General features: G+C 42.4%; 3 protein-coding genes across 4 annotated transcripts; 2 read left to right on the top strand and 1 right to left on the bottom strand.

The window, feature by feature from the left end:
• Positions 1–3,930: 3,930 nt before the first annotated feature.
• drg2 (developmentally regulated GTP binding protein 2) lies at positions 3,931–8,987 on the bottom strand. Of its 2 annotated transcripts, none has more exons than XM_072368150.1 (14): positions 8,810–8,987; positions 8,607–8,699; positions 6,882–7,042; positions 6,389–6,478; positions 6,244–6,304; positions 5,925–6,015; positions 5,755–5,827; positions 5,543–5,633; positions 5,350–5,447; positions 5,177–5,253; positions 4,989–5,077; positions 4,791–4,849; positions 4,600–4,653; positions 3,931–4,252 (listed from the first exon to the last, which is right to left on the bottom strand). In XM_072368150.1, exons 2-14 carry the CDS (start codon positions 8,668–8,670, stop codon positions 4,166–4,168), a joined length of 1,095 nt encoding a protein of 364 aa, XP_072224251.1. In that variant the 5' UTR covers positions 8,671–8,699; positions 8,810–8,987; the 3' UTR covers positions 3,931–4,165. The 2 variants fall into 2 exon arrangements, with proteins under 2 accessions (XP_072224251.1, XP_072224252.1); XM_072368151.1 differs by having other exon boundaries at positions 8,945–8,983.
• Positions 8,988–9,026: 39 nt separating this feature from the next.
• gfer (growth factor, augmenter of liver regeneration (ERV1 homolog, S. cerevisiae)) lies at positions 9,027–10,286 on the top strand. Its single transcript, XM_072368156.1, has 3 exons — positions 9,027–9,414; positions 9,583–9,794; positions 9,971–10,286. The coding sequence occupies exons 1-3, from the start codon at positions 9,202–9,204 to the stop codon at positions 10,131–10,133; spliced, it is 588 nt and encodes a 195-aa protein (XP_072224257.1). The 5' UTR covers positions 9,027–9,201; the 3' UTR covers positions 10,134–10,286.
• A 1,753-nt stretch (positions 10,287–12,039) lies between these two features.
• On the top strand, positions 12,040–22,050 carry syngr3a (synaptogyrin 3a). The gene is made up of 4 exons (XM_072368155.1): positions 12,040–12,268; positions 15,579–15,813; positions 16,189–16,334; positions 17,556–22,050. Exons 1-4 carry the CDS (start codon positions 12,167–12,169, stop codon positions 17,763–17,765), a joined length of 693 nt encoding a protein of 230 aa, XP_072224256.1. The 5' UTR covers positions 12,040–12,166; the 3' UTR covers positions 17,766–22,050.
• The last annotated feature ends 1,516 nt before the right edge of the window (positions 22,051–23,566 follow it).

The raw sequence follows: 23,566 nt of genomic DNA, 5'->3' as shown, positions 1-23,566 counted from the left end.
CCATTCCTGTCAAATCAACCAGGAGATCAAACGTATTGGTAATTTTTTGCCATTTTTACATGATATTTGGATGATGCACTGCTTTAGTGCTTATTCCCAGAAAGACACTACAGTTAAGTCTATGCAATTGAAGCTCCTTTCTCTAAAGATGCACAGTTTCTGCAAATATTCCCTTACAGAATATGTCTTGACATAGAAAAGTTACTGCCACGTGTGTACTGCTGGATTATAGGAATTGTATTTGCATTGTATTATCAATAATTGATCATTAAGGCATGAATTACAATTCTGTGCCACCCTCTGTAAGCATCTGTGGCTTATTAAGAAATTGCCAGATGAAACTAATATGTGGGATTCCCACACTGTGTGGGTTAAGCTTCCACTCACATGGTTATGTTTCAGCTCACATCCCAACTTTTCACAACAACCGCCTTCTTTTGTGCTTGTGTGCACATCAACCCGAACCCTGTTTGTAACGGACCAACAACAATCACAGCGCATGTAAAACACTTGAATGGGTCGTCCCGGTGTTTGAGTCGTGCCAGTACAGTTTACCTTCCAACGATGGAAGCTTTGTTTTCAAATGGACGAAACATGGGAGTCAATATGGCAGATGGACAGAATGTACGGACGTCTTTATGTTTCTTTCTGCTTCTTTATGCACATCAGTAGATGAATTCATGCCCAAGACAAAACAAAGTGCTGTACAAAAAATATAACAAATACATGAAAAAAAAAAACTTAAACAGAGATGAACACAAAGGCTATATACCTATACCTCATGTAAAAGACAATACTATTGTTTGCTTGGAGTACAAGCTCCATACATGCCCATGCTGAGTGTCTCATGCAGCTTTGTGTAAAGAGTCAATCCTGTTTTCGTGTGCATATTCAAACCGTTTAAAGCACCTCTTTGTCTAATTATCTGGTGGGGCTAGACAATATGTGACTTATTCTTGTTTTCCTAATGTGCTATCACAGCAAACCGCCCTCTTTACGACAAAAACCCTTATAATAAATCCTTATAAAAAACCCTAACTAATCCTTTTTGATTATTATTATTTTAGTTAACCAAAATATCAGTGTGCGCAAATGTTGGTCTTAGTTGGTGCATCATTAACTGTGCTGTCAAACGCTTGTTGGAATGTTATTTTCTCATAATCTTTGAACTTTTAGAGGTGGACAAAACTCTGTTGTTCCTGTTGGCTGCTTCCAAATCGATTTAAACTCTGCTTTTAGCCCATTTTAAGAGACTTGGAACTTGTAAAAGCCACATTTACGCTGTTCAGCTATCTCGTTTAGGTGAAGGTAAAGCCAGGTATTTCTCCAGTTCTTTACTGTGTCATACTGTAGATAATCACACATTGAGAAAAAGCTGTTTTTAAGTCAGATCAGCAGCTTCATGTAATAATAAGAAGGAAACAGAAGAGGGCAGAAGAGACAAACTTCTCAGAGCACTGAGAACTCCCTCAGTGTTGCCTTTGGTACCCTTTTTGCCCTTTCTTTTCACACAGAAATCTATTTTCCATCCATTTTCTATCCCCGCTTAATCCGTCGGTCGGGTTGAACCTGGAACCCTCTTGCTGTGAGGCAACGGTGCTAACCGTGCAGCTCCAGAAACCTAATTTTTCAAATGAATTAATCCATTAAAAAGGAGCCTTTCTGATGATTTTGATCATGCGTGGACATAGATTTCAGCCCTCCGTCATCTGGAGCTGACGTCCAAAAATTTTGTTTTAACAAAGAAAAATATACAGAAATTCTTTTCTAGTTCCTAATTTTACAAATGGAAAAAGTTTAAATTGGAGTTTCTTGGTGGCGCCTGATCATCCTAACATACTGGTATCCGATGCATGTTCGTATGTTATGTTTTACCAGCAATTTTACCTCATGAAGGCTCAAAAGAAAGACCCAAAAAAACCACAATTTCCCATCATCTTGCCTTCTCTAAACAGATTAAGTTGTAGTTTGAGCCCATGTCCGACCAGAAATCGAATGTTCGACATTAAGTGCGTTTATTGTATGTTTTATCATCAAAATCCTTATTATCATGACAAAAAGCAATGTTTCAAATATGGATGCTGCAAGAAGAAATGCCTCAGACTTCCAACAGCACAGAAGACTAAAGATTTAAGTTAAGCATCTAATGTTAAGTCATCTGTTTACAACATTAATTAATGAAAGTTAAAAGTCACAATTATTGTTAAAACACTGATAATACGAGCTTTAAAGTCCCACCTCCCACGGTTATAAATCCTCCCCAAAAATATCTGTGTAAGTTATTGTGAGGACAAACCTTTGTGCTTTTAAAGGTGACATATTATAGGAGTGTATATTAGGGGGAAGTCACCAGCAAGTGTAAGACTCCCCAGAAACACAAACCGGTTTGTTTTAAAGTTCCTCATTTAACGAGCCAATCCGATTTTTCATTTAAAAAGTTTGTCAGTCATGAAGTCTTTAGCCCCTCCTCTGCTATGTCACCTCTGAGCCACCATCTGGAAATGTCCTGTTGTCAGGAGCAGGCATCTTACATCTACCACCAGCCTCAATGGAGCCCAGAGGATCATCTATATATGAGGGTGATGTTCCAGCAAGAGTTAGCTCAAGACTGTGTGTGTGTGCAGCGACCACTTTTCATCGGACCCAAAAACTGATTGTTAAAAAAAAAAAAAGAGGAGTCAAAACAGGGCAAAGACAAGTGACATTGTGCTTAAGATAACAGGTGTTTTGCCCAAAGCCCGTCTCATACATTTCAGTAAAAACACTTTGTCAAATTGTCAAGAAGAGCATAATATGTCACCTTTAAAATATGACTCTCCTCTCCTCTGGCTCTATGAATATGCTAATCTCGCCACACCCACATCTCCACCCGGCTGAGAGGCTGCTCTGCTAGCTCCCAGGCTAGCCTGGCTCTCTCATAGCCAGCGGCTTCCAAGAAAAGAGAGATTCCAGTCAGCTGGGCGGCCTTGCCAAGTTCACTCTGCCAGGTCCCATGTTCGCCCGGTTTTCTACCCTATCCAGTCCGGGGCTTCAGCCTTTACCTCCCAGTTTGACCCTAAGCGAGCTTCGAGCCGCCTTTCACTTCTCACTGAGTACTACGGCTTCTCGCAGCCTTAGCAGTGATGGCTGATTTTGCTCATATAACATGTAAGACATAGAAAACTTCCTATGGACACATTGAAAAGACATGGATTCATGTTGGATCTGCTTAAAAGCTCCAGATGGGTCTAAGACATCTGTTGGGTTTAGACGGTACAGGGCTAAATTCAGAAAAACGTGACCAAAACACTCAAATTCAATACAAACTTCAAGCTTTTGTATACTGGCCACACACACAGTCATACACACTCACACTTGGCCATGCCATATGGAGCCAAGCAGCATCAAGTGTCATGCCTGCTCCGCACAATACACACCCGCTCATCAGTACCTTTGTTCCTCTGCTCCAGAATACTCTGCCTCCCTCTCTCCCCTCCTCCTCAGGTTATTTCAAAGCAGAATCTCTCCATCCACAAAGCACACTGGTCAGACATCTTTAAGGCATCTTTAAGTCCAACTTTGTCAACTCAGTTCCCCTCTCTCATATGAAGCCTCCCACTCAGCGCCCCTCTCCTACCCCGAAGAGATGCTTGTTAATATTTAATGGCACTATTGTGCTCATGTGTGCGCGGGTCAATGGGGCTGCATTGACTGGGATCCCATACTTTCTGAGAGACAAGTGGTCGGCTTGCCTTGGCGCATTGGAGGCGGTGACACAAACAGCTGGGCTGCAGGGACGGAGGCAGTGGGAAGGGGTCAGTGGGGACCGACCCTGCAGGAGCAGGGAGCCTGAACCTGAAGGATTTCTCTGCAGCTGGCAGTAAACAGCATGGAAAAAAAGGTCCTGATAAAACAGCTGATGTAAAAAAAAAAAAAAAAAACACAGATAAGTTAAATGTTTTAAAGACTTTATTTCTCCCATTTTCTCTCTCCGACTCAATCTCGTATCTTAAAGGGTAGAATACGCCAGTTTCTGTCCACAATCAGCTCAATTATCTTCCGTTTCTGTGGTTCACTGTTTTTGTAAGATTTCTTATACAAAATAAGGATGTTTGTTTATCTACTGTACAGTTTGTTGTTGTTGTTTTTTTGTTTCTTTTAAACCTCTCCAGAAGTTTCTCTTCGTTTACTTCTTAACTATTTGGATGACGTCCTCATGCTCCATGATGTGTGTGAGGCCCACTCTCTGAGGACTGTACTTGGTACTGGTTCCCTGAAAAGACAAAACGGTTCAGAGACACAGACAATGTAATGTAACGTAATATAATATATAGAATCTGCCAAAAAAAACAAGGGTAACGAGAGTGACAAGACATTTGAGAGGCTACAGATCTTGTGCTTTTTCTGTGACCAATACTTTTACCAGACTTTAGAGGTCACCATCATTATGGTCATGCATACAAAGCCTCCGAAGCAAAGAGGGGCACAGAGGAAGGGTCTTCCACAGAAAGCAATAAATGTTTGTTCGAAATGTTGCCACATTTATCGGTACTATGGCGCAGTGTGCCTCTCTCATTTGTGTGTGTGTGTGTGTGCAGCTGAAAGCTTCATCCTACTTACCCACACCAAGGCATATTTGAACTGGCTGGCTAAGGTTCTGTGGATGCTGTGGCACTGCGAGTTTTAAAGAAAAAAAACAATGACTTAAAATCAAGCACATAACAAGTTTGCTCGCAACTTATGTGCAAATGTTCTGAATACGTCCGTCTCAGTCTCTAAAGCACCTGTGTGCACATGCGTGTTCCACTTACCACGTGTTCTACACTTGCTCCTCTCCTCATGATGATGGCGTCGTTAAAGTCTGGGCGCTCTGACAAAAGAGAAATACTGAATTTATTCTAAGATCTACAGTATATACCTCTCAATTATGACAGCCTGCTGAATGAATCAGGCATAACACACGAGTGTGTGTGTGTGTGTGTGAGATGTATAAATATATGGATGGATACCTCCTCTTTTCTTTGTATAAATGCAAATCAGCGCCAGGTATTCCCACAACCTCTCCAGGAGGTAATCCAGGTTCAGCTTCATACCACAGCTGGAACACACATGTGAACAGAGACAAGAGGAACTCGTTTATCTCGCGCATAAAGGGAGAAAGATCACTGCTTCCAAACAAGACGCGTGGTTATCTGACCTGATAACAACACTGTTAGGTCTGCGTGCCAGCCGGTCCACCTCCTCGATGGAGATCTGATCCACCTTATTGTACACCTGAGAACACAAACAATGAGCATTAGGACGGACAATAGACAAAGAGCTTAAGCACGGCTATGAGGCAAGGAGGTAATTAGGTAATTACTGACATACATAAAGACAAGGCATGTAAACTCTGTTCCCAACGATGACGTCAATGAACTCGTCTGGTGTGCTGTCCTCCCTGAAGAGCACTTCTGCATTAAAGATTTCTGAGGAGAAGGATTAAAGAAAAGACAACTGGTTCAAAGAAGACCGAGAGGAGAAGTCTCATTGGACTCTCTGGCGCTGGCAGACTGAAGGATACTGTATTCATGGAGGATGAGCTGAACAAGCTTCTCTGAGCACTGAGTGAGAGGAACTGTGGAGTTGTAGGAGAGGCCGCCACCTTTCTTGGGCTACAGGTGAAGACAAAGAAGAGCAGCTCAACATATTTAACTACTTGGACCTCGGCTGACAATAACTCGAAAGCTTATTGATCCCATTATGGCCCCACAGACAACACAGCGTAAACTGTACCTTGAAATAAATATTTGGTTTCGTCCTGTTGAGCCTGATGCCCACCGTCTCCAACTCTTTCTCTAGAAGTTCTCTTGAAAGAAAAGGAAAAGGAAAAGATAAGAGCTGGTGATAAGAACAGCTGTGTGCCCACCTCTCAAAGTCCATCTGACCCGTGCACACTAACTCACCTCTGAACCTCTCCTTTGGTGGCGTCCAACATCATGATGACAACGTCTGCTGTTCTGGCGACGGCGATGACTTGCCGACCTCTACCCTTTCCTATAAAAGCGTTGCAGGTCAGTATATCACAACCACTGCGTTACAAGAAGACTTCTTAGAAACACATATATACACATTTAATTCTTGCTACCACAGCTAAGTGTTTTCTAACACTCAGACCAAACATATCAGCACCAAGTGTCACACTTTGTGTCTTTTTAGGTGCTACAGAACTCCAGTTTCTGTTTAACTTTGACGTATTAAACCCAAAAAAAAAACTGAGCGTACCTTGGGCAGCACCCTCTATGATTCCTGGCAGATCGAGCAACTGGATGTTGGCCCCTTTGTACTGAAGAACAAATAATGGAAGAGATACAGCGTGAGAAAGGCTTTAAAAATAACCAAAAACATGTGCATGTGTGGATGCGTGTACCTCTATGACACCAGGTATGCAGGTGAGGGTGGTGAACTCGTAGGACGCAGCTTCACTGGCTGTTGATGTCATTAAGCTGAGAAAGGTGGACTGCAGGGAACGGAGAATTCGGTCAAATCAGCATATCTTACATCTACACCGTATTTCCCTTTGCTGTGTCAGATTCAGACGCACTACAACGACTTATCACATGACGAACCCTGAGATTAGCCACTGTCATCAGAGAAATGCACTCTTTCATTCCAACATTCTACAGATCATAATAATAATAATTAAAAAAAACATCTAGTCTTTAGCTTTGGTGCTCAGCTTTGCGCTGCCAGTCCGTTCAAATTAAACTCGGACCCCTGCTGCAGTAAAACAGCTTTAAAAAATGTTGTCTGTCACGAGTTTTTCAGGAGAAACATATCGCTCGAGCAAAAAGTTTTTCCCTCACACCCTGCAATTCTAAATGCAAACCAGGAAAAGTCAGTACTTAAGAGTCTCCACTTACCTTACCCACGGAGGGGAAACCAATAAGCGCAACGCGAGCATCTCCTGATTTCATAACATCGAAGCCCTCGCCTTTGGCCCCCGATGACTTGGAGGGCTCCAGAAGCTGAGATCTGTATTTGGCTAACTTGGCCTTCAGCAAACCCAGATGGTACTCAGTGGCTGGAGGGATGGATGAAAACAGCCAGAGAGTAAATCAAAGCAAGTGGCTGGTGCCTCGTTTTCAAAGATTTAAAGTGCAGCTACACACCCAGATTTGAGCCTAACTCCATTCAGCAGAATATATATTAGATTTTAAGTGATATAAGCATGCCTCCTCTCCCTGGATACCGTGTATCATGGAGCTCTGAGGTTCATCACCAATTTTAAATTTCTCGCGCGTCATTGTCTGCTGTGTGCTTGTGTTGGTGCTTGTATGCTTCTTTGTCTGCTCGTAGACTCCGTCACTGGCGTATTCTCATTTCTACATCTATTCTAGGTCTGCTCCCATCCTACATTCTGACCTACATCAGTCAGAGGAGCACAGAATCTCATAATCTTCGTTTTCTCAGGCTCTTTTTTGTTTTACTGTCTGTTCCTAAAGTCGTTCAAAAGGCGTTCAGGTTTGCGGCTCCATTTACTTGGAATAAACAACAAAAAGACCAGAAACTTAAAGATCTGGTTTATCTGGACTCTTTTAAGAGGATGTTGAGTGACTTGGAGGCGGACGCATCTGGCTGCAGATGTTTTGACTGATGCACTTCATTTTTATCTCATGGCCAATTTTAATTTGACCTGATTCTGTGTTTCTTAACGTATTGAAATCTTGTTTCAGGTTTTTTAGTGTATGATTGCCTGTGTTTGTCTGAAACTGTTTAACTTACTGCTGCCCGTTATTCCAGAGCACTGTGCGTTTCAGAGGGTGACTTTCAAGCATCTAATGTCAGTACAGTCACATCATTAAGTCAGCTAAAAACAAACGCAACACGTGTAACCAACATTATGTCACATTTACCTGAAATGGAGCCAGTTGCAGAATACAAAGTATATCTATAATACCATATTCCACTGGATTACAACAAATGCAAGCTAATCTGAATGCTTTCAGATTACTTTTGTATTACCTTTGATTTACCATTTGCTCTGTAATTACAGGTGGTCAAACCAAATCAGCTTACAAATACATCCCGGGCACAAACCACGGTTAGTCTGTATTCTATGTTGCGCTGCTGTAAATTTTCTTTGGTGCTTTTTTGCGATCAAAGGCCACAGGGAGGATTAACTTGGCAACACATAAAAAGCATTTCCTCATCATTTTTCACTTCTTTTAAAATTAATTCACTATTAACAAAAACAAGAAAAAACCCTATAGGGAACACTACTTAGAAATGAATACTTTAGTTTTATTTTCTGTTTAATTTCAGAGATATTAAAGAATAACCTAGCAGCTGACACACATTTGTCTTAATATTATCGTGGGAACTATCCTCCCACACAATGTAGTTCATAACGTCTCACTCTAACCATGTCTTAACTATTACCGTGGCTCTAAAACAAAGCTACGACCCTGTAAGAAAGCCATTTAAGCATATGAGATCGAAAAAACTGTCGGTCTTCACCAGTGAAATAGTTTTCCGGCTTTCGGACCCCATGAATATAGTAAGTCTACATTACACTTGCATGCAGCTGGCTTCAAGTTCGCTCATCGTGTAGCAATCAGTTAGCTCCGCGGCTGCCCCATTTTTACCTTTATTTTTCTGTGTCCGAGAAATTTCTCTCTCTATTTCCGCGATTTTCTCCAGAATGCCCATAGTGGCGGTTCAAGTGGGCTGAAGTTTCTCTGCCAAGAAGACAAAACACAACAGAAACGTGTCACTCCACAGTTGTTAGCTTCGTTAGCCACCCGGCTAACCAGCAAACCAGTTATGCTGAACAGTTAAGAAAACGCACCGAAAGCAGTATAAAATATACGCAGGGGAGTGAATGAACTTCCAAATACAACACATACAATGTCAATGACTGGAATTTTTAAATTATGACAGAAATCTACACTAACAGAAGAGTCACTCAGAGGCATGCACGTACAACCGGAACACGTTCCGTTCCCGTGAAAAGTCCGGCAGAAACAAGGAAACTCACGCTTACGAAACTTTGACCGGCTGTACCGACGTAGCTCCGTTTGACGGCGAGTGTGCGGATGAACCATGGCACAGATAGCTTAGATAATAGAAACCATTATATTCGCCACTTACTGGTAGCTTAATTTCAACAAGCAGACATTCCTTTAAGTGTTTCGATACGTCAGGTCAGTCAGAGGTAATTAGCTGCTACACGGAGCGAACATGGCTGCGCCCACGGGACACAGCGGACCATCAGCTTCCAAACCGCACGGGTTTGAGGGTTTTCCATTCTCAGTCGCCAGCAAACCTCCTGACGACAGCTCCGGTAAAGAACAGGAGCAAACCGGAGAGGTGAAAAAGAAGCCATGTAGAGCTTGTACGGACTTTAAATCGTGGATGAAGCTGCAGAAACAGCAGACGACACCTGCTGTACAGGTGAGAAGAGGTCAAACAGCTCGTCATTCTGCCGTTGGCTCTCTAAGAAGGTTTTGTTTCGTCATGATTGGTTTCACCCCCTAGTGCCACTTGTCTCCCTTCGAATTTTCCAGCTGAGTGACTGATTACCCACTTTTCATATCCAAATGTCGGTTTTGGATCCTGCAGGAGACCCGTGCTGAAGAAATGGAGCAACAAGACCCACAGTGTCCACTGGACAGGGAAGAGTTGGGGCGAAGCACTTGGTCCTTTTTGCACACCATGGCAGCGTATTACCCCGATAAACCGACGTCCACACAACAGCAAGAGATGGGACAGTTCATCAGCCTTTTTTCCAAGTTCTACCCCTGTGAGGAATGTGCAGAAGATCTCCGGGGCAGGTCAGTGCGCCACAAAATTTCATACACAAGTCGCATATAAGACCTTGCAACAACTTAAGTAGGTGTAATGTTGCATGACAAATCTCTTGTCTTACTTTTAGATTTAACACAAGCAAGCGATAGTGGTTTTATAAAAAAGAAAACAATTATCAACAAGCACCACCTCCTCTTCACAGATTGCAATCCAATCAGCCGGACGCCAGCAACCGCCACGCTCTTTCTCAGTGGCTGTGTCGTCTTCACAACAATGTTAACGTCCGGCTGGGAAAGCCTGAGTTTGACTGCTCGCGTGTGGATGAGAGGTGGAGAGACGGATGGAAAGATGGCTCCTGTGACTGAGGATTTGTGATGAAGGACTGAACAATGAGGCTGCAAGTAGCTCCCATTGGCGCAGAACACAACCAAGCTGACCTCACCCAGCTTTCTTCTATGTGACTATATTCATGTGACAAATGGCTTTCCTTGTTTTGTTCTCAGTTGGTGTGAAATGTGCTCATGTGGAGATGAAATAAAACACTAGGCGAAAAACAAAAGGTTTTCCTCTCCGTTTTTCCAAGTTCTGACCTGGAAAACTGTCGCCATCACGTGTTGGGCTCTAAAATCTTCCAACAGTCCAACCTGCTGACTGTTTCTTTGTACAGTAACACCACTCCCAGTTTGTGGGGGTTGTGGATGCTATTTTATTTATCTGTATAATGTGTCGATGACATGTTATTATTTGAATTTCATTTACATTCTCTGCAGCACTATTCATATTTGAGACTTTGCCTTTGAATACGTAAAGTTCTCCTGACTGCAACTTTGTGTTATGTCAGAATCTGCATGTTTACCTCCCCTTAAAGTCTCGGCTATAGATTCTGAAGAAAATGCAGCTTTACAGGTTGGTGGAGGAACATCACAAAGGAGTAATTCAACAAGTATTGCGTGCTTTGTGAATATTTATCCTTGTCTTTATGGAGTATCAACCCTCCAGATGTGTTTTGAATTGTTTCCTTTACAACTATACTGTCTGTTTACATCCGCATATGAACGAACATACATTTTGAAATACTGAAAAGTTGAGGACATCACTGACCTCTTGTGGTGTTCAGTATTCATACAATATAGTACAGTATAACACACAGTTGACTCTGTGGAGAAATTAGCCACTTTTATGAAACATTCATTACTTGTAGCAAAGATTAATATAAATTAACTTTTACATTATTTGTGAGCAGCACAGCAGAAATACTGGATATTACCTGCTGAGCAGCGGGTAGTTTGAATGATGAACATATAAATGACCCCATCTGGACCACTTTTCTATAATATAGAATTTCATTTATTTTGTTCTAATGAACTTTGTCAGCATTTAATTGGAAATACTCCATGCTCGGAATACAAGTTGCAAAAATGCACATATCTTTGAAGAGCTCAATAAACCTGACTTTGATTGTAAAGTCAAACGGTGAAAATGTTTCTTTGATTAATCAATCATTTGAAAACTGTTCTTTCTTCACCATTTGAGGGGGAGGAAAACCAACAAATATTCTCCCCCGAAAGATGTCGCTTTTGTACCAAATCATGATCTCAGATTGGCTTGATTCGGTTATAACCTGACTCAGCACATTTATAAAGGCCATACACAACTGCTGTTTGGAGAAGACCGTTTCATTTCAGTGCCGTGGTTACACTGTGCACATTTTGTCACGTGACTCCGACTGGAGACAAATGGGAGACCAAGCCTGTTTTATTTATACAGTCAAAACTTCCACATAAATATATATATATATATAAATTCATCTGAAGGCTCTATAGTCTGTATTAGAGTCAATTAACCCCCTCCTACTTCAGAGCCTTGATTGACATAGGCTTAATAAATCTCTCCCCACAAAACAACAAAGGTACAATTGAATTGAAAGTGAATTAAAAGAAGAATGTTTTCTAAAACATGAAATTAGTTACGGTGGCTTCTGAGGGGAGCTTTTTGGGTCTTGAAAATGTATTAAAGTTGTCGTAAGTTATTTGTTTGGTTGCTTGTTTGTTTTCCCGCTAAACCTTTTCCTATTAACCTGAAAAAAAGGCTTCCCCAATACCCTGGGCTTAGTCTGTTACTGTATGACACGATATATCCTCGAATTTTATACACTTATTCAGTCTATTTGATGAGACCCTCCGGCCTCGCCAACGTTCAACATTGAATTGCGCGCATTGCGCGTCTTAACCGACCTATCTCGCCAGTCTGTAGGTGCCGCACGTCCGCCTGTGAGTGCTCGCGCGCCTCTGGGAGCGCGCAGGACCAGTCCCTTCCAGTAGCGAGCAGCAGCGCATCCATCCTGCCGTGGAGCCGGGACCGTGGAGCCGCGAGGAGCGCACACACAGAGCGACAGAAGATGGACGGAGTGGGATCGTTCGGGGCGGGCCGGGCCGGGTCCACATTCGATCCGATCACATTCGCCAAGCAGCCACAGACCATCCTAAGAGTGCTGTCCTGGGTGAGAGATGTTTTTTTTCTTCTCCTCGGTATTTCTCTCTCTGTATGTGTGTGTGTGTGTGTCTGGGTCCTTTGCTGCGCGAAACCCGTGACGTGTTCTCGTAGCAAATATGGGCTCTAGAAATCCGAGATCTTCCAAACAGGGTGTGTAAATGGATAACTGAAGATGGTTAGTGTGAGAAAACACTGTGCAGGGTGTTAACAAGGCCTGGTGGCTGCCTGACACCACGTAACATCTTTCACTACAGATGTTTTCTAGGAGACAAACCAGCCCTTTGTCACCTATTAGCCTGCTTTCGGACTACACCTCGCCTGGCAGCGCTTCATAAACACAGCAGAAGATGCGCTGCAGACCAAACCCTATTTGGCCTGCTACACAAATTGTCCATATTCATATTAGTCTTTTAGTCAGCTGATGATTCCACAGATATACTACCCCACACGGTTGTCGTTCGTCATCCCACCTGTGATTGGTCCGTCACCATCATTACGCACGCATGGCCACGAAGATGTGTCGTGCCCTCGCGTTTGATGTAACGCGTCACCTTTGGGTACTCGGAGAAGGTCTTATTCAGCAGCGCAGAGGATTTCTGAAAATGAGCAAACAAATGTCCCCGCAACGCAGCTCTGGTTTTAAAATGGTTGTAATTGGCTCGCTTGAAATAATGCTGTTGTTTGGGGTGCGCTTTTTTCTTTTTGTAAATTAAAGCATCACATCTGAATAATCATCAGCTGATCAACAGCTCCTCAACAGATCTTTTTTACGGGTTTAAGGGTTTTAATTGGTTTTAGGGTCGTATTGTGTACTTTGATTCAGATAACACAGTAAATATTTTCCAAAAAAAAGTATATGTATTTTTTATACAGAAAAAATAAATCCTCTTTATATGATCAGGGTAGAGTGGTCCAGTGCGTCAAAGATTGGACAGGGACAATAACGAGGTCTAATAAGGAAGAACAATAATGTCATTTTTTTGTTGTTTTGCTTTACTTTTTCTATTCCATCCCAGCTTCTTCTTGATGCTTGTTAATGTAGGTAAAAACAACGGAAATCTACATGATCAGCCACAACATTAAAACCACTCACAGGTGAAGTGAGTGGTCAATGTTCTGCTGGGAAACAATGCGTCCTGCCATTCATGTGGATGTGTCTCTGGCATGTATCAAACGTTTAAGCATCGTTTCAGACCAAGCACGCACCCCCACAACAAAACCTTATGGATGAAGCAACTGGGATCTGTAGAATATTAAGACAGTTTTTTTTTTCTAATGTTGCAGCTGATTGGTGTGTTTCAAAAAGAAGAAGAGATGCTATTTTTTTTTTCAGTTGTAGGAATTCTTGGTCAGAGTGCAGTTCAGCAAGAGAACATTCTGACTTTCACATTCTTAACCAAAGCAAATGAGTTTGTTTGTTATCAAAACCTTTTCACTCTTAGATAAATCCACAATGGCTGCTGTGAATCTTCTTCTGAAAGGACAAAGAAAACAAAGGGTTCCTTTTCATTACGCAAAGAAGTTAGTGAACGTTTCTCCTTTCATGTAGTGATGCAGGACTCTCATATGTAAGCCGCCTTATCACTGAAAGCACTCGAGTGTGTATCTCAGATTATGTCCACTCATGTGATTAGTTTAAAATGTGGACGTGAAATTATCCCATTGTGTGTCCTTTCCTCATCATATGACCCAGACCCCCAAGTACGAATGCATTGCTATGTGTGTTTGTGTGTCACATGGCCCTATCCTGCCACAGAGTGTTAGTCAGCTGATCGGTGTCCGTGAGCAAGTCCAGAACAAAAGGAGGAAAAAGATGGAAAATGTAGTAGAGGGATTAGACCTCAAGATGAGGGGTTAGCGGTACAAACTGACACAAAAGTTGAACTGACAGACAAAACTTTGGAGAATTAGATACGGCATTCCTGTCTTTTGTGTACACACACACACATGCTGCATCAGGGCTGTGTGATTCCCAAGGGGAAGCAAAGCATTCACTTCTTCGGTCAGTCAGAGAGAAAGAGCGGAAATTAGGTCCATGCCTTTAGTCTGAGTGCGCTCAAAGAGGCGTGTAGTGCTGCCACAACCGTGTTTCCACTGAGCCTGCATCAATGTTTCTGTTTGTTGAGGGAGACACAGTTTCCAAAGGTCTTGTCCAAATGTTTGTCTGACATGCTGTGGTCAACATAAGACCACTTCACTCTTCTCAGCTCGGTCTGTACAGCCCTGTTCACAGCAGCTGGTTTTCAAGAAGGTGGGCCCAATCCAATCCACTCCACTCCATCCCTCTCTTCTGTAGGGTGTGTCTCTTCTGCGAACGGTGGTACAGATTGCGCTGCTAAGCAAACGTAACTTGGGTACAAATTACAGACAATAAGCCCACCAGCCTATTCGAGAAAACTACAATACCAAGCCAGAGATCTCAAAGCTAGCCAAATTCTCAATACCACACACCAAACCTACCCATATATACTTAGATTCCCCTCATCTGCAGTTCAGCCACAGACGGTTGGTACTGCTGGTGCCTCTTTTTGGGTACAATCACATCACAAGCTATGAGCTGAGCTGGCACGGGTTGGCAGAAACACTGGACCGCAGCTATTAATGCTGAACTCATGTAACACGCAGCCCTCGTGAACCCTGAGCTTCACTGATGGTACGTTCTTGCCTTTAGGTTTTCAGAGGCTCACGTTAAGAACTTGTATGGGTGGCATTTCACTGATGTTTATAAGCCTGTCTCTGTTATGTGCTCAATCAATGCCTTTTGATGGTGTATTCAATAGCAAATGGAAACTATAGATTTCCTGCTTCCATTGGGAAAATTTGAACAAGACGCCAACCAGAAGTTGGACATCCTAGTCAGGAAGTTGGGAAAGGCCTTTTTATTGAATGATTTTCCTAGAAGCGTATCTTACCAAGTCATTTGTTACTCTCGCTCCAATGAAAGATTGAACTAATGGTACAGTGAATGCAGCATGATGGGAAGTTATGGGTAGAGAGAAGATAGAGAGGCTGGATTATTCTTCTGAGATGAGACTGTGATGTAACACAAAGTCTGAAAGTCTCACTGAACAACATGTTGTCAGACTTTGGCAGTCCAAACAAAGTAAAAGGATTGTGTGTTGTTGTTATGGCCTCAAGAATAGCATAATAGTTCTTTTTTATATCAGGTTGTTTTTAAAAGCCAGAGAAAGAAAGAAGGAAATATCAGTCCTATAATGACGAATTTGAATGTTAATCTGTTTTTTCTTATTAATCTCCTGCTTCATCTGTCTCACTTTCGTCTTCTCGATCTATTCATCTCTTCCTCCCATCCGCAGATATTTTCCCTGGTGGTCTTCGCCTCCATTGTGAATGAGGGTTATGTTAACATGGGCAGCGAGCGCCTCCACTGCGTCTTCAACAAGAATGGAGACGCATGTAACTACGGCGTGTTTGTGGGCCTGGTGGGCCTGCTGGCGTGCTCCTTCTTCTTCTTGCTCGACTACAAGTTCTCCTCCATCAGCTCTGTTAAAGACAGGAAGAAGGCTGTGATGCTTGAGATTGGCTTTTCGGGTGAGGAGGCAAATACGCTCAGTTACAGACACAAGGAGACAGCAAAGACAGACATGTTTGAGAGAAAAAAACAAAGGCGAGTTTGACATAAAGGCTGTTCAAAACGCTGTGGTTCTCCATATCAGATAAAGTGTAGCCTAACCCATCTCGCGAGTTTGTTTCAGTTGACCGTTTTGCACCACAACACATTAGGAGAAATGAAACCATTAACTGCCATCAAGTATTAGAGAAATGACAGCACTTTTAACTTCCAAACGAAACATTCAGGCTTCAGGCAAGTAGGATTTGAGAAGTCATCATCCATTGTTTTCTACCTGAAATATGTCAAGAGTTAACATGGAAATAACCATTTGTTGTTTCGATTGTCTCTGGCAGGTTTCTGGACCTTTCTGTACTTTGTAAGTTTCTGCTTTCTGGCCAATCAGTGGTCTCGGACCAAAACTGATGATCTGCCTCTCAACCAGGGGGCCGATGCAGCTCGGGCAGCAATCGCCTTCTCTTTCTTCTCTATAATCACATGGGTAAGAGTAGAAAATGACACACCAACACGTGCAGTACAAACAGAGGCATATACATATTTATGACCAAAAAAAAATAAAGCCAACTAAAAACACACAAATTTTCTCTCTGTGAAAGATTTAGACGAGAAGCTGATCGCGCTGGCATGTCTGAGTATGTAGCTAGAGCCAGTAGCTGGTGGGTTAGCACAGAAATAGGGAACAAAGAGGACATTGCTTCCTTGTTTCGCTCAAATAAATTACGCTGACAAGCACAGCCAAAGCTCACTGATTGGCATTAGCTGGGATGATTAATTTACCTTAAATCAAATTGGAAAACTGTCAGTTTATGAAGGTTAAACTAGTTACATAAGCTGCTAAGTTAGTCTATGGCTTGACGGGGAGCAGTTGCCCACTGAAGCTTCCCTCAGGTTGCCAGTTGTGCGGATTTTAGCAAGAGTCCAGCCTCTAGTTTCACCCTCTGTGCTAAGCTAAGCTAACCAGCTTTTTTACTGCATGTACAGAGAAGAAGGTGGAATCGAATTTGTCATTCTAATCCCTGACAAGAAGCATACAAGTATATTTCCAAAAATGGGGAAATCATTGAGTTTATATTTTTGATATATCATGAAAAATCTACATTGACTTAGTTTCTTGTGTGGCTGAAATGTGCTTTCATAATTTAGAGAGCCTAACTGTAGGTATAATCAAATAAAGCCCTTGTCCATCACCTTGTTGGGAAACATCAAGGGCTTCGGGAAATATATAACAAAAAAATTGTAAGACAAGAATCCAACCACGGTTACACTCAGATGTTATGTGGACCTTAACTAGTGAAACTAGTGTATTTGTATAATAAGAATTAATACAATTTTACGAAATCATCAAGGTTGGTAATTAAAATAAGTAGAGAAAAAGTCATAAGATGTTGACCTAGGCTGCTCAACTATGTGACCTTTGACCTCAAATTCATTTACAAGAACTCCAATTAGTACACCTGCAGGAAATAACTGTGCATTCCTTTGAATGATGCGCCCACAAGAAATTGTGGATGGGAATTAAGGTCTTTTCCTCATCATATATAGAACTGAACTGGCTCTTGTCATGGTTGCCACTTCGAGACTTCTTAGTGATGTCAGTCAGTGAAGAACCTTCCAAAGCAAAAAATACGTTCAGCCAAGCCATTTGACTTTTGCAGCACCTTCAGTCATTTACTTGTTTGGCTTTTCTCTGCTTCCTCCGCAGGCCGGCCTAACAGTTCGCGCGGTCCAGAAATATCTGCTCGGTACGGACATGACCCTGTTCGCCACTGAGCACATGGACGGCGGTGCGCCCACTCAACCATACCCCTCCAATTCACCTGGAGGCGGAACCACTGAGACCACAGAGACCTACCAGAGCCCGCCATTCACCGAGAACAACTCAGCACCTACATACCAGGTTCCCATTTACTAGAAAAGATAGACCCGATGGTGGAGGAGGAAAATGGGGGGAAAAATTCAGATGAGAGCGAATTGCTTTCTGTGATTTCTGTTTCGAGTGCAGTTGTTTGCGTTGACCTGGGCCGAGTTTTCAATAACTGTTAATAAGTGGCCTCTGCTTCTTTGTTTCCCCTCTTTGTTCCCTGGCCTTTCTGAACATTCCAGCTTTATCTGCGTTTTTCTAGACCTTGGCTTTGGAAACTCTGTTGTCCTTGCGTCAGAGCAGATGAATCAAAAGAGAAACTAAAGGAGGAAAGGCAGAAGAGGAGGCCACTTTCCAGTATTCAAACACTTTTTTTGAAAAAAAAGAAAAGAGAAAAACAGATGAAGGGATCAGCAAGTGATTCCACCACAACAAAGCTGTATCAGATTACTGAAAGTAGTGCACGAGGCACTCGCATACGAAACCTTCATCGAATTCTTTTTCATTCTTTTTAGGTGTCAAAATCAAGCTTTAATGCTAAACACTGCGGGGAATGTTCTCTTTCTTTTTAGCTACAATTATAGCTCCTCCCACATTTCCCGCTGCAGTTACAGGTGATCATCTGCATCGAACCTGCATGTTTCCAAACTTAGATATCAACTAAGTGCCATACTGTACTGTGTGTTTCAGACAGTGACTTAATTTAGTAGATTTCCACATGCTGTAAAAAAAAACAAAAAAACAACAAACGTACAAAAAAAAAAACGACAACAATGTTTTGTGACCTAGTGCAATATCTAACATTCTTCTCTGAGTTGGTATATACTGTGCTGTGTGTAGGCGAGTTAGCGTCAGACTAGTTGATCTTTAGGCACAGTCTCAAATGACATACTAGTCTCTGAATGGTAAGAAATCTCAGGCAAACTTCCAAGCTCAAATTGTTTTGACCAAGCAGGTCACGGCTTGCATCTGCAGCAGCTGCATGAATGCAGCCTAATAAATTAAAGAGGCAATATTATAGTCTTTTCAACGCCTTTGGTCTTCCTTAGAGTCCATTGATTTAATATATCATTTAAATCAGAGTTTGGCGTATTCCTCGACAACACAGTGGATGAGTCAGATTTTATTTCTCTCGCGTGGACGGGCCAGTTTGATTACCCTCGTGATTCATGTTGGAAACGTTGATCCCCAATGAATCACTTTTCCGTCTGTTACGCTTCTGTGCCAGGCAGGGGTGGATTACTAAATAGACCCAACTGGCTCCTGTGCTGGAAGTGATACGTCACATTTTGTGCTGGAAAGTCAAAAAGACACAAGATGACAACAAATTGTGGATGCCTTGGAGCCCGTGGGCTCACAGTCCACCCACAGTGCGAGAGAGTAGAAATATGTGTGTTATTTGAGACAGTGTCCTATGTTGAGTGTTGTATGTGCAAAACGGGGCGAGTGGGGTGGATACGTTAGGTCCGCTTATGTTTTCGTTCTTAAAAGCTGCCAAACTGCCCTTGCGTTCTTGTTGTCGTTCTCTAATTACCACGTTACTGCTTTGTTGTTAATGCCGACAGGATTTTTCAGGAGGAACAACAGATGGACTTCTCTTTAAGGTCGGGTTGCTGGAGGATTCAGTTAAGTCTCAGGCAAAAGAAAAAGCTACTGTTGAGGATCACTAGCTGGCAACTAATCGATCCTGCAATCCTGCCTTGGATTTGGGTGGAGGGGGTGTGGGGAGGCGGGAGGGGTCATAATTGGTCGCCATGGTGACAGGGACGAGTGCTGAATGGATGTGGGTCACTAGTGGCCCTAATGTAGATAGCAACGATGCCAACCACGTCAGTGTGCAGCAGGATCTCTGCGTTTTGGTTCACATACACCCGCCATCAGTGACTCTGTCGTTTTCGTGTGTGCGTGATGGTGTGAGTGTGTCCACGTGCAACAAGTGCACACATACACGTGGACTAGCATGCATGAGGGGTCTTATGCGTGTGTGTGCTGGTGTGCAACTGTGTGGATGTGTGTAGTTGGTTGACTTTTGGGTCTCAGTGCACAAGAGGGGATCTCAAGTCTGTTACAGCATTCAATATTTTCCCCAGAAATTAAACTAATCTTCAGCTAAATGTATTATCAATATCACTGTAAAGATATTTGAAATGTAAAGTAGGAAGTTGAGTTTAGTTTTTGACAAAACAGAGCCAAATATGAAAGTTAATGTCAAAGTGATACGACTGAGATGTAGAACGCTTTGCCTGCTCTCCCAATGGATCCAGTGTGAAGTTACCGCTGCTGACCAGAGACGCCACTGATGCGGGTTTAAGGAGTAATCATGACATTAATGCACGACTACGTTCTATAGAATTAATCATATATATTGAATACTATGCCATTTCCATTAGGTTTTGCAGAAATGTGCCCATAAAGCCAAACAACACGCTCTTTCCTCAGCGCTTTCTCACCCTTGTGATCCTGGCGATCACACGCATACACGCACAAATGTGCGAATAGGCAAAACCGTTCCAGAGTTTCTAATGTTACTGCTCCAAAGACGTTTAACCTGTAGTAAAAACTAATCCAATACCGGATTCCAGCAGCTGGAGCTGCAGGATGCTAATGGAAATGTTGATTCGTGTACTGGGTCTCATGTGTTCCAGTCCTGAAGATAACAGAACACATATTATATATATATATATATATTAAAAATTGTAACGAATCAAAGATATGCAGGTTAATTGTAGAATAGTGTTTGTAAAAAACACTCACAAATGATGACAAATTGAATTGATTTGTATGAACAAATCCAACCGTCCCTTGTTCAGAATTGACTCTAATAAATAAAATAATAAACATGGTTTATTTATTTATTTATTTTTAACATTTTGTTCACCAGACTGTCAAATCGTTCATTGTTCAAATCTGAGGGACAAATCAGTGGTATGATTTTGTTTTTGGGGGAGTATGACGCGCTGTTAGGGGCTGGCGTTTAAGGTAAGGTGGGTGGGGCTCCCATTAGGCCTAAGAGCTGCACAGTCGAGGCTTCTCAAAGTCCAGGCTGGATCTTTAATGGCTACGTTTCCAGGATACCACATAAAATCTCCCTGAAGGACTCTCTGATGAAGTTAGACCTTCATTCTGTGAAATGGTTTGTTTTCACTGTTGCCACCTTAAAGTCAAGAGCATCGTAATGTGTTCCATCTAAGGACAGCTAAGTGCAAACCCTAACCCAAGTATGTGAAAAAGGGCATGACTTGGAAAGCATCATTGACAGAAAAGCAACCATTGGTGCGTTTTGCACATATTTGTGCCCATTGGCTGCGAACATCTCAGCTCGCCATTTCTCAAAGGACGCCTTCCTCATAGATACATTTCCCTTCAACACGTCCGTTGGATTTCAGCCAATTCCAAAAAGAATCGAGACTGATCCAAACTGACCTGGTGCTTTGCCTTTTAGGTTTGGTGCGGATAAGTGTGAGAAAGCGCTAGTGTGGTCCTTTAAGTCACCATCATTATGTGTGACGCCGTGACACACTGGAGACGCCGTCTCAGTGTGTTTGTGTGAGACTGAGATATTGCTGGCTGTGTTGGGTACTACGGGGGTTTTATTAGGTAGTCTGGGGTTCTGTCGGGTCAGGCTGTGTTATTGTTCTCAGTGCTTCGGTCTTTTCTTCAGTCAGTGTGGTAGATGAACAATTACTATGAGCATTCTCTGTGTTTCGTGCTCTGGCCCACGTACACTAACGTGGTATCGGTCGACTTTGTACAAATCAGTATGTTCATGAAGTAAATGGAACTCGTGTGTGATGCTGTCCAGGGTCTGGTTTGTCCTGTACTAATGAAAATAAGAAAATATTATCAGTGACAATTATGTATTACCTAGAACACACTCACGCTGTTGGAGATGCTTTGCGGACCGCTTGTAAAGGGGCCAAAGTCAAAGTTTTATGCGATTGTTCTGTTGTTTTGTGAGACGGAGCTAATAAAAAGGCTGTTATATGTAGTAATGCTGCCGCCATCAGTGGTGTGGTTTAGAGTAAAATACATTGCATGGATATTACAATACACCCACCTCTCCACCTCATCCCATACCCCCTGGTAATATTGATGGTAAAAAAAAAAAAGAAAAAACTCCTCCCCATTAACCGACGAACAAGCAAACATTGATTTTGTAACGTGCTACCCCTTTAACATGTTTTTACTAAGTTGTTTCTTCCTGTTCGGAAGCTGTTCGGCCTCTTCAGTGTAAGCTCGCTGTGTACAGAGATGTGTGTCACTGTCTATTACCTGAATGTCTCTGGACTGCAGTCTGACCGTCACGCCAATAAAAAGACAACATGTTTTGGACTAACCCGTCTCTGTGATGATTGGTGTCCTTTTTTGAGGTAGCCACACTCGGTACTTCTGCAATCAACAAGTTTCAGTTGGTTCTGAAGGCCTTCAACACACCGCAAAACCCAGCAGACAGACGCTGTAGCAACCTGCTGAGCACCTGAAAGCTTTAGACCCCTTTTTCAAAATCAGCACACAATGGATGGTGCGTTCCTTTTGAACCAGGAATATGAGGGGAAAAGCAAACAGCAACGACCCCCCCTTAAGCAAGATTTTTGACTTGGAAAATTGAAGGAGCCCCATTAGTCCAAATGTCAAAATGCAACATGGCTGCCCTGTGCATAAAAAGTGGTGCTAGCATGAGTAAAAAGTGTTCAAAATCAATTCTGTCAGTCCAGGTCACGTTGAGTCGGTCACACATACCACAGTGCAAACCAGCTTATATCTGTTAATGACAGCTGTTCAGAATGTACTGTGGTGCTCTGTTCGCAGCTTGTATTGCTAATATTTGGTAACCGGTCAGGTTAGCACACCAACGAGCACAACTGATTTTCAGCCGTGCAACTGGAACTCGGTCAACTCGGGCAAATTCCAGAGTATGCGGAATGCATCGTGAATTTCCAAGTTCCCAGAAGGAAAAAAAACAAGGGGACTCTGACGCATAAAGGGTGAGAAACCCCCTCCGAACACAACTCCTCGTGGTTGAGAACGTTTCTTCAACTTCTCCATGTGTCAATGTGCGGCTGTTTGCTAACAAATTTTTCCCAACTTTAGATGGTGATGAAAAAAGTAAAGCAGAAAGTGCTATCAACCAATGGGAATCTTCAATTTTCATTTACCCAACAAATACAGCTTAAATAAATACATAAAGCACTTTTACTAAACGCATCTGCACAAAAGGCTTTCTTTGGGCTCAAAATAATGGATTGCTGATATTTCTTCCATCCACAATATTCTACTTGGAGGTTCCTCTACCTGTTGCTCCAGACATTGATGGATTTCACAATGAGCAGAGGATTATTTTCCGTTTTCCCCTTTTTGTGTTGAACTTTCAGGCAGGTGAGCTCACGTTAACCTCAAGCACTTCGCTTCGCAGCTGGGATGAGGTTCCTCTGCTGGAAACGGCTCCCCGTTTTGAAACAAACTATTTAATCTTTGATTAAAGAGAACACATTATTCGGACTCTGCATTGCATGTTCACTGGCAAACTGTAGTTTTGTTCTAAAGTTTTTTTGAGGCACGCCTCGTTTCTTGATATTTTTTTTGTTTCCAATAGTCCTCAAGACTTTCTAAAGCTCTGTCAAGGTTTTTCTTTGGACATTAGCTGCTTTTTCACTCATTTTAAGAGCAGTCCTAATCGCTGGCCACTTTCATTTGGGCCACTGAAGCCGACCTATGAATCAGTCGAGCATAAACAGACAAGCAACTGGGTTAAGAAGCAATTTTAAAATGCAGCTTTAGGCAGTCACAAAGAGAGAGATACCGTGTTCCCATTTCTTTAGTTGTATCTGCAAAAAATACCAAAGATGACACAA

The sequence above is a fragment of the Leuresthes tenuis genome, unplaced genomic scaffold (genome assembly GCF_036924035.1).
Source record: "Leuresthes tenuis unplaced genomic scaffold, fLeuTen1.0.hap1 SCAF_17, whole genome shotgun sequence".
Lineage (NCBI taxonomy): Eukaryota > Metazoa > Chordata > Actinopteri > Atheriniformes > Atherinopsidae > Leuresthes > Leuresthes tenuis.
Note: the sequence above shows the minus strand (reverse complement) of the source record. Positions and strands in the feature narration are given on the sequence as shown.

Bases quoted from the DNA above. Each gene is read 5' to 3' on its own strand.
- drg2 (XM_072368150.1), bottom strand. From the start codon at position 8,670: ATGGGCATTCTGGAGAAAATCGCGGAAATAGAGAGAGAAATTTCTCGG. The intron at 7,043-8,606 runs GTAAAAATGGGG...CCATCCCTCCAG, and splicing joins TCGGACACAGAAAAATAAAG to CCACTGAGTACCATCTGGGT. The intron at 5,078-5,176 runs GTCAGATAACCA...TGTGTGTTCCAG, and splicing joins CCTAACAGTGTTGTTATCAG to CTGTGGTATGAAGCTGAACC.
- gfer (XM_072368156.1), top strand. From the start codon at position 9,202: ATGGCTGCGCCCACGGGACACAGCGGACCATCAGCTTCCAAACCGCAC. The intron at 9,415-9,582 runs GTGAGAAGAGGT...TGGATCCTGCAG, and splicing joins AGACGACACCTGCTGTACAG to GAGACCCGTGCTGAAGAAAT. The intron at 9,795-9,970 runs GTCAGTGCGCCA...TCCTCTTCACAG, and splicing joins GCAGAAGATCTCCGGGGCAG to ATTGCAATCCAATCAGCCGG.
- syngr3a (XM_072368155.1), top strand. From the start codon at position 12,167: ATGGACGGAGTGGGATCGTTCGGGGCGGGCCGGGCCGGGTCCACATTC. The intron at 15,814-16,188 runs GTGAGGAGGCAA...TGTCTCTGGCAG, and splicing joins GCTTGAGATTGGCTTTTCGG to GTTTCTGGACCTTTCTGTAC. The intron at 16,335-17,555 runs GTAAGAGTAGAA...CTTCCTCCGCAG, and splicing joins TCTTCTCTATAATCACATGG to GCCGGCCTAACAGTTCGCGC.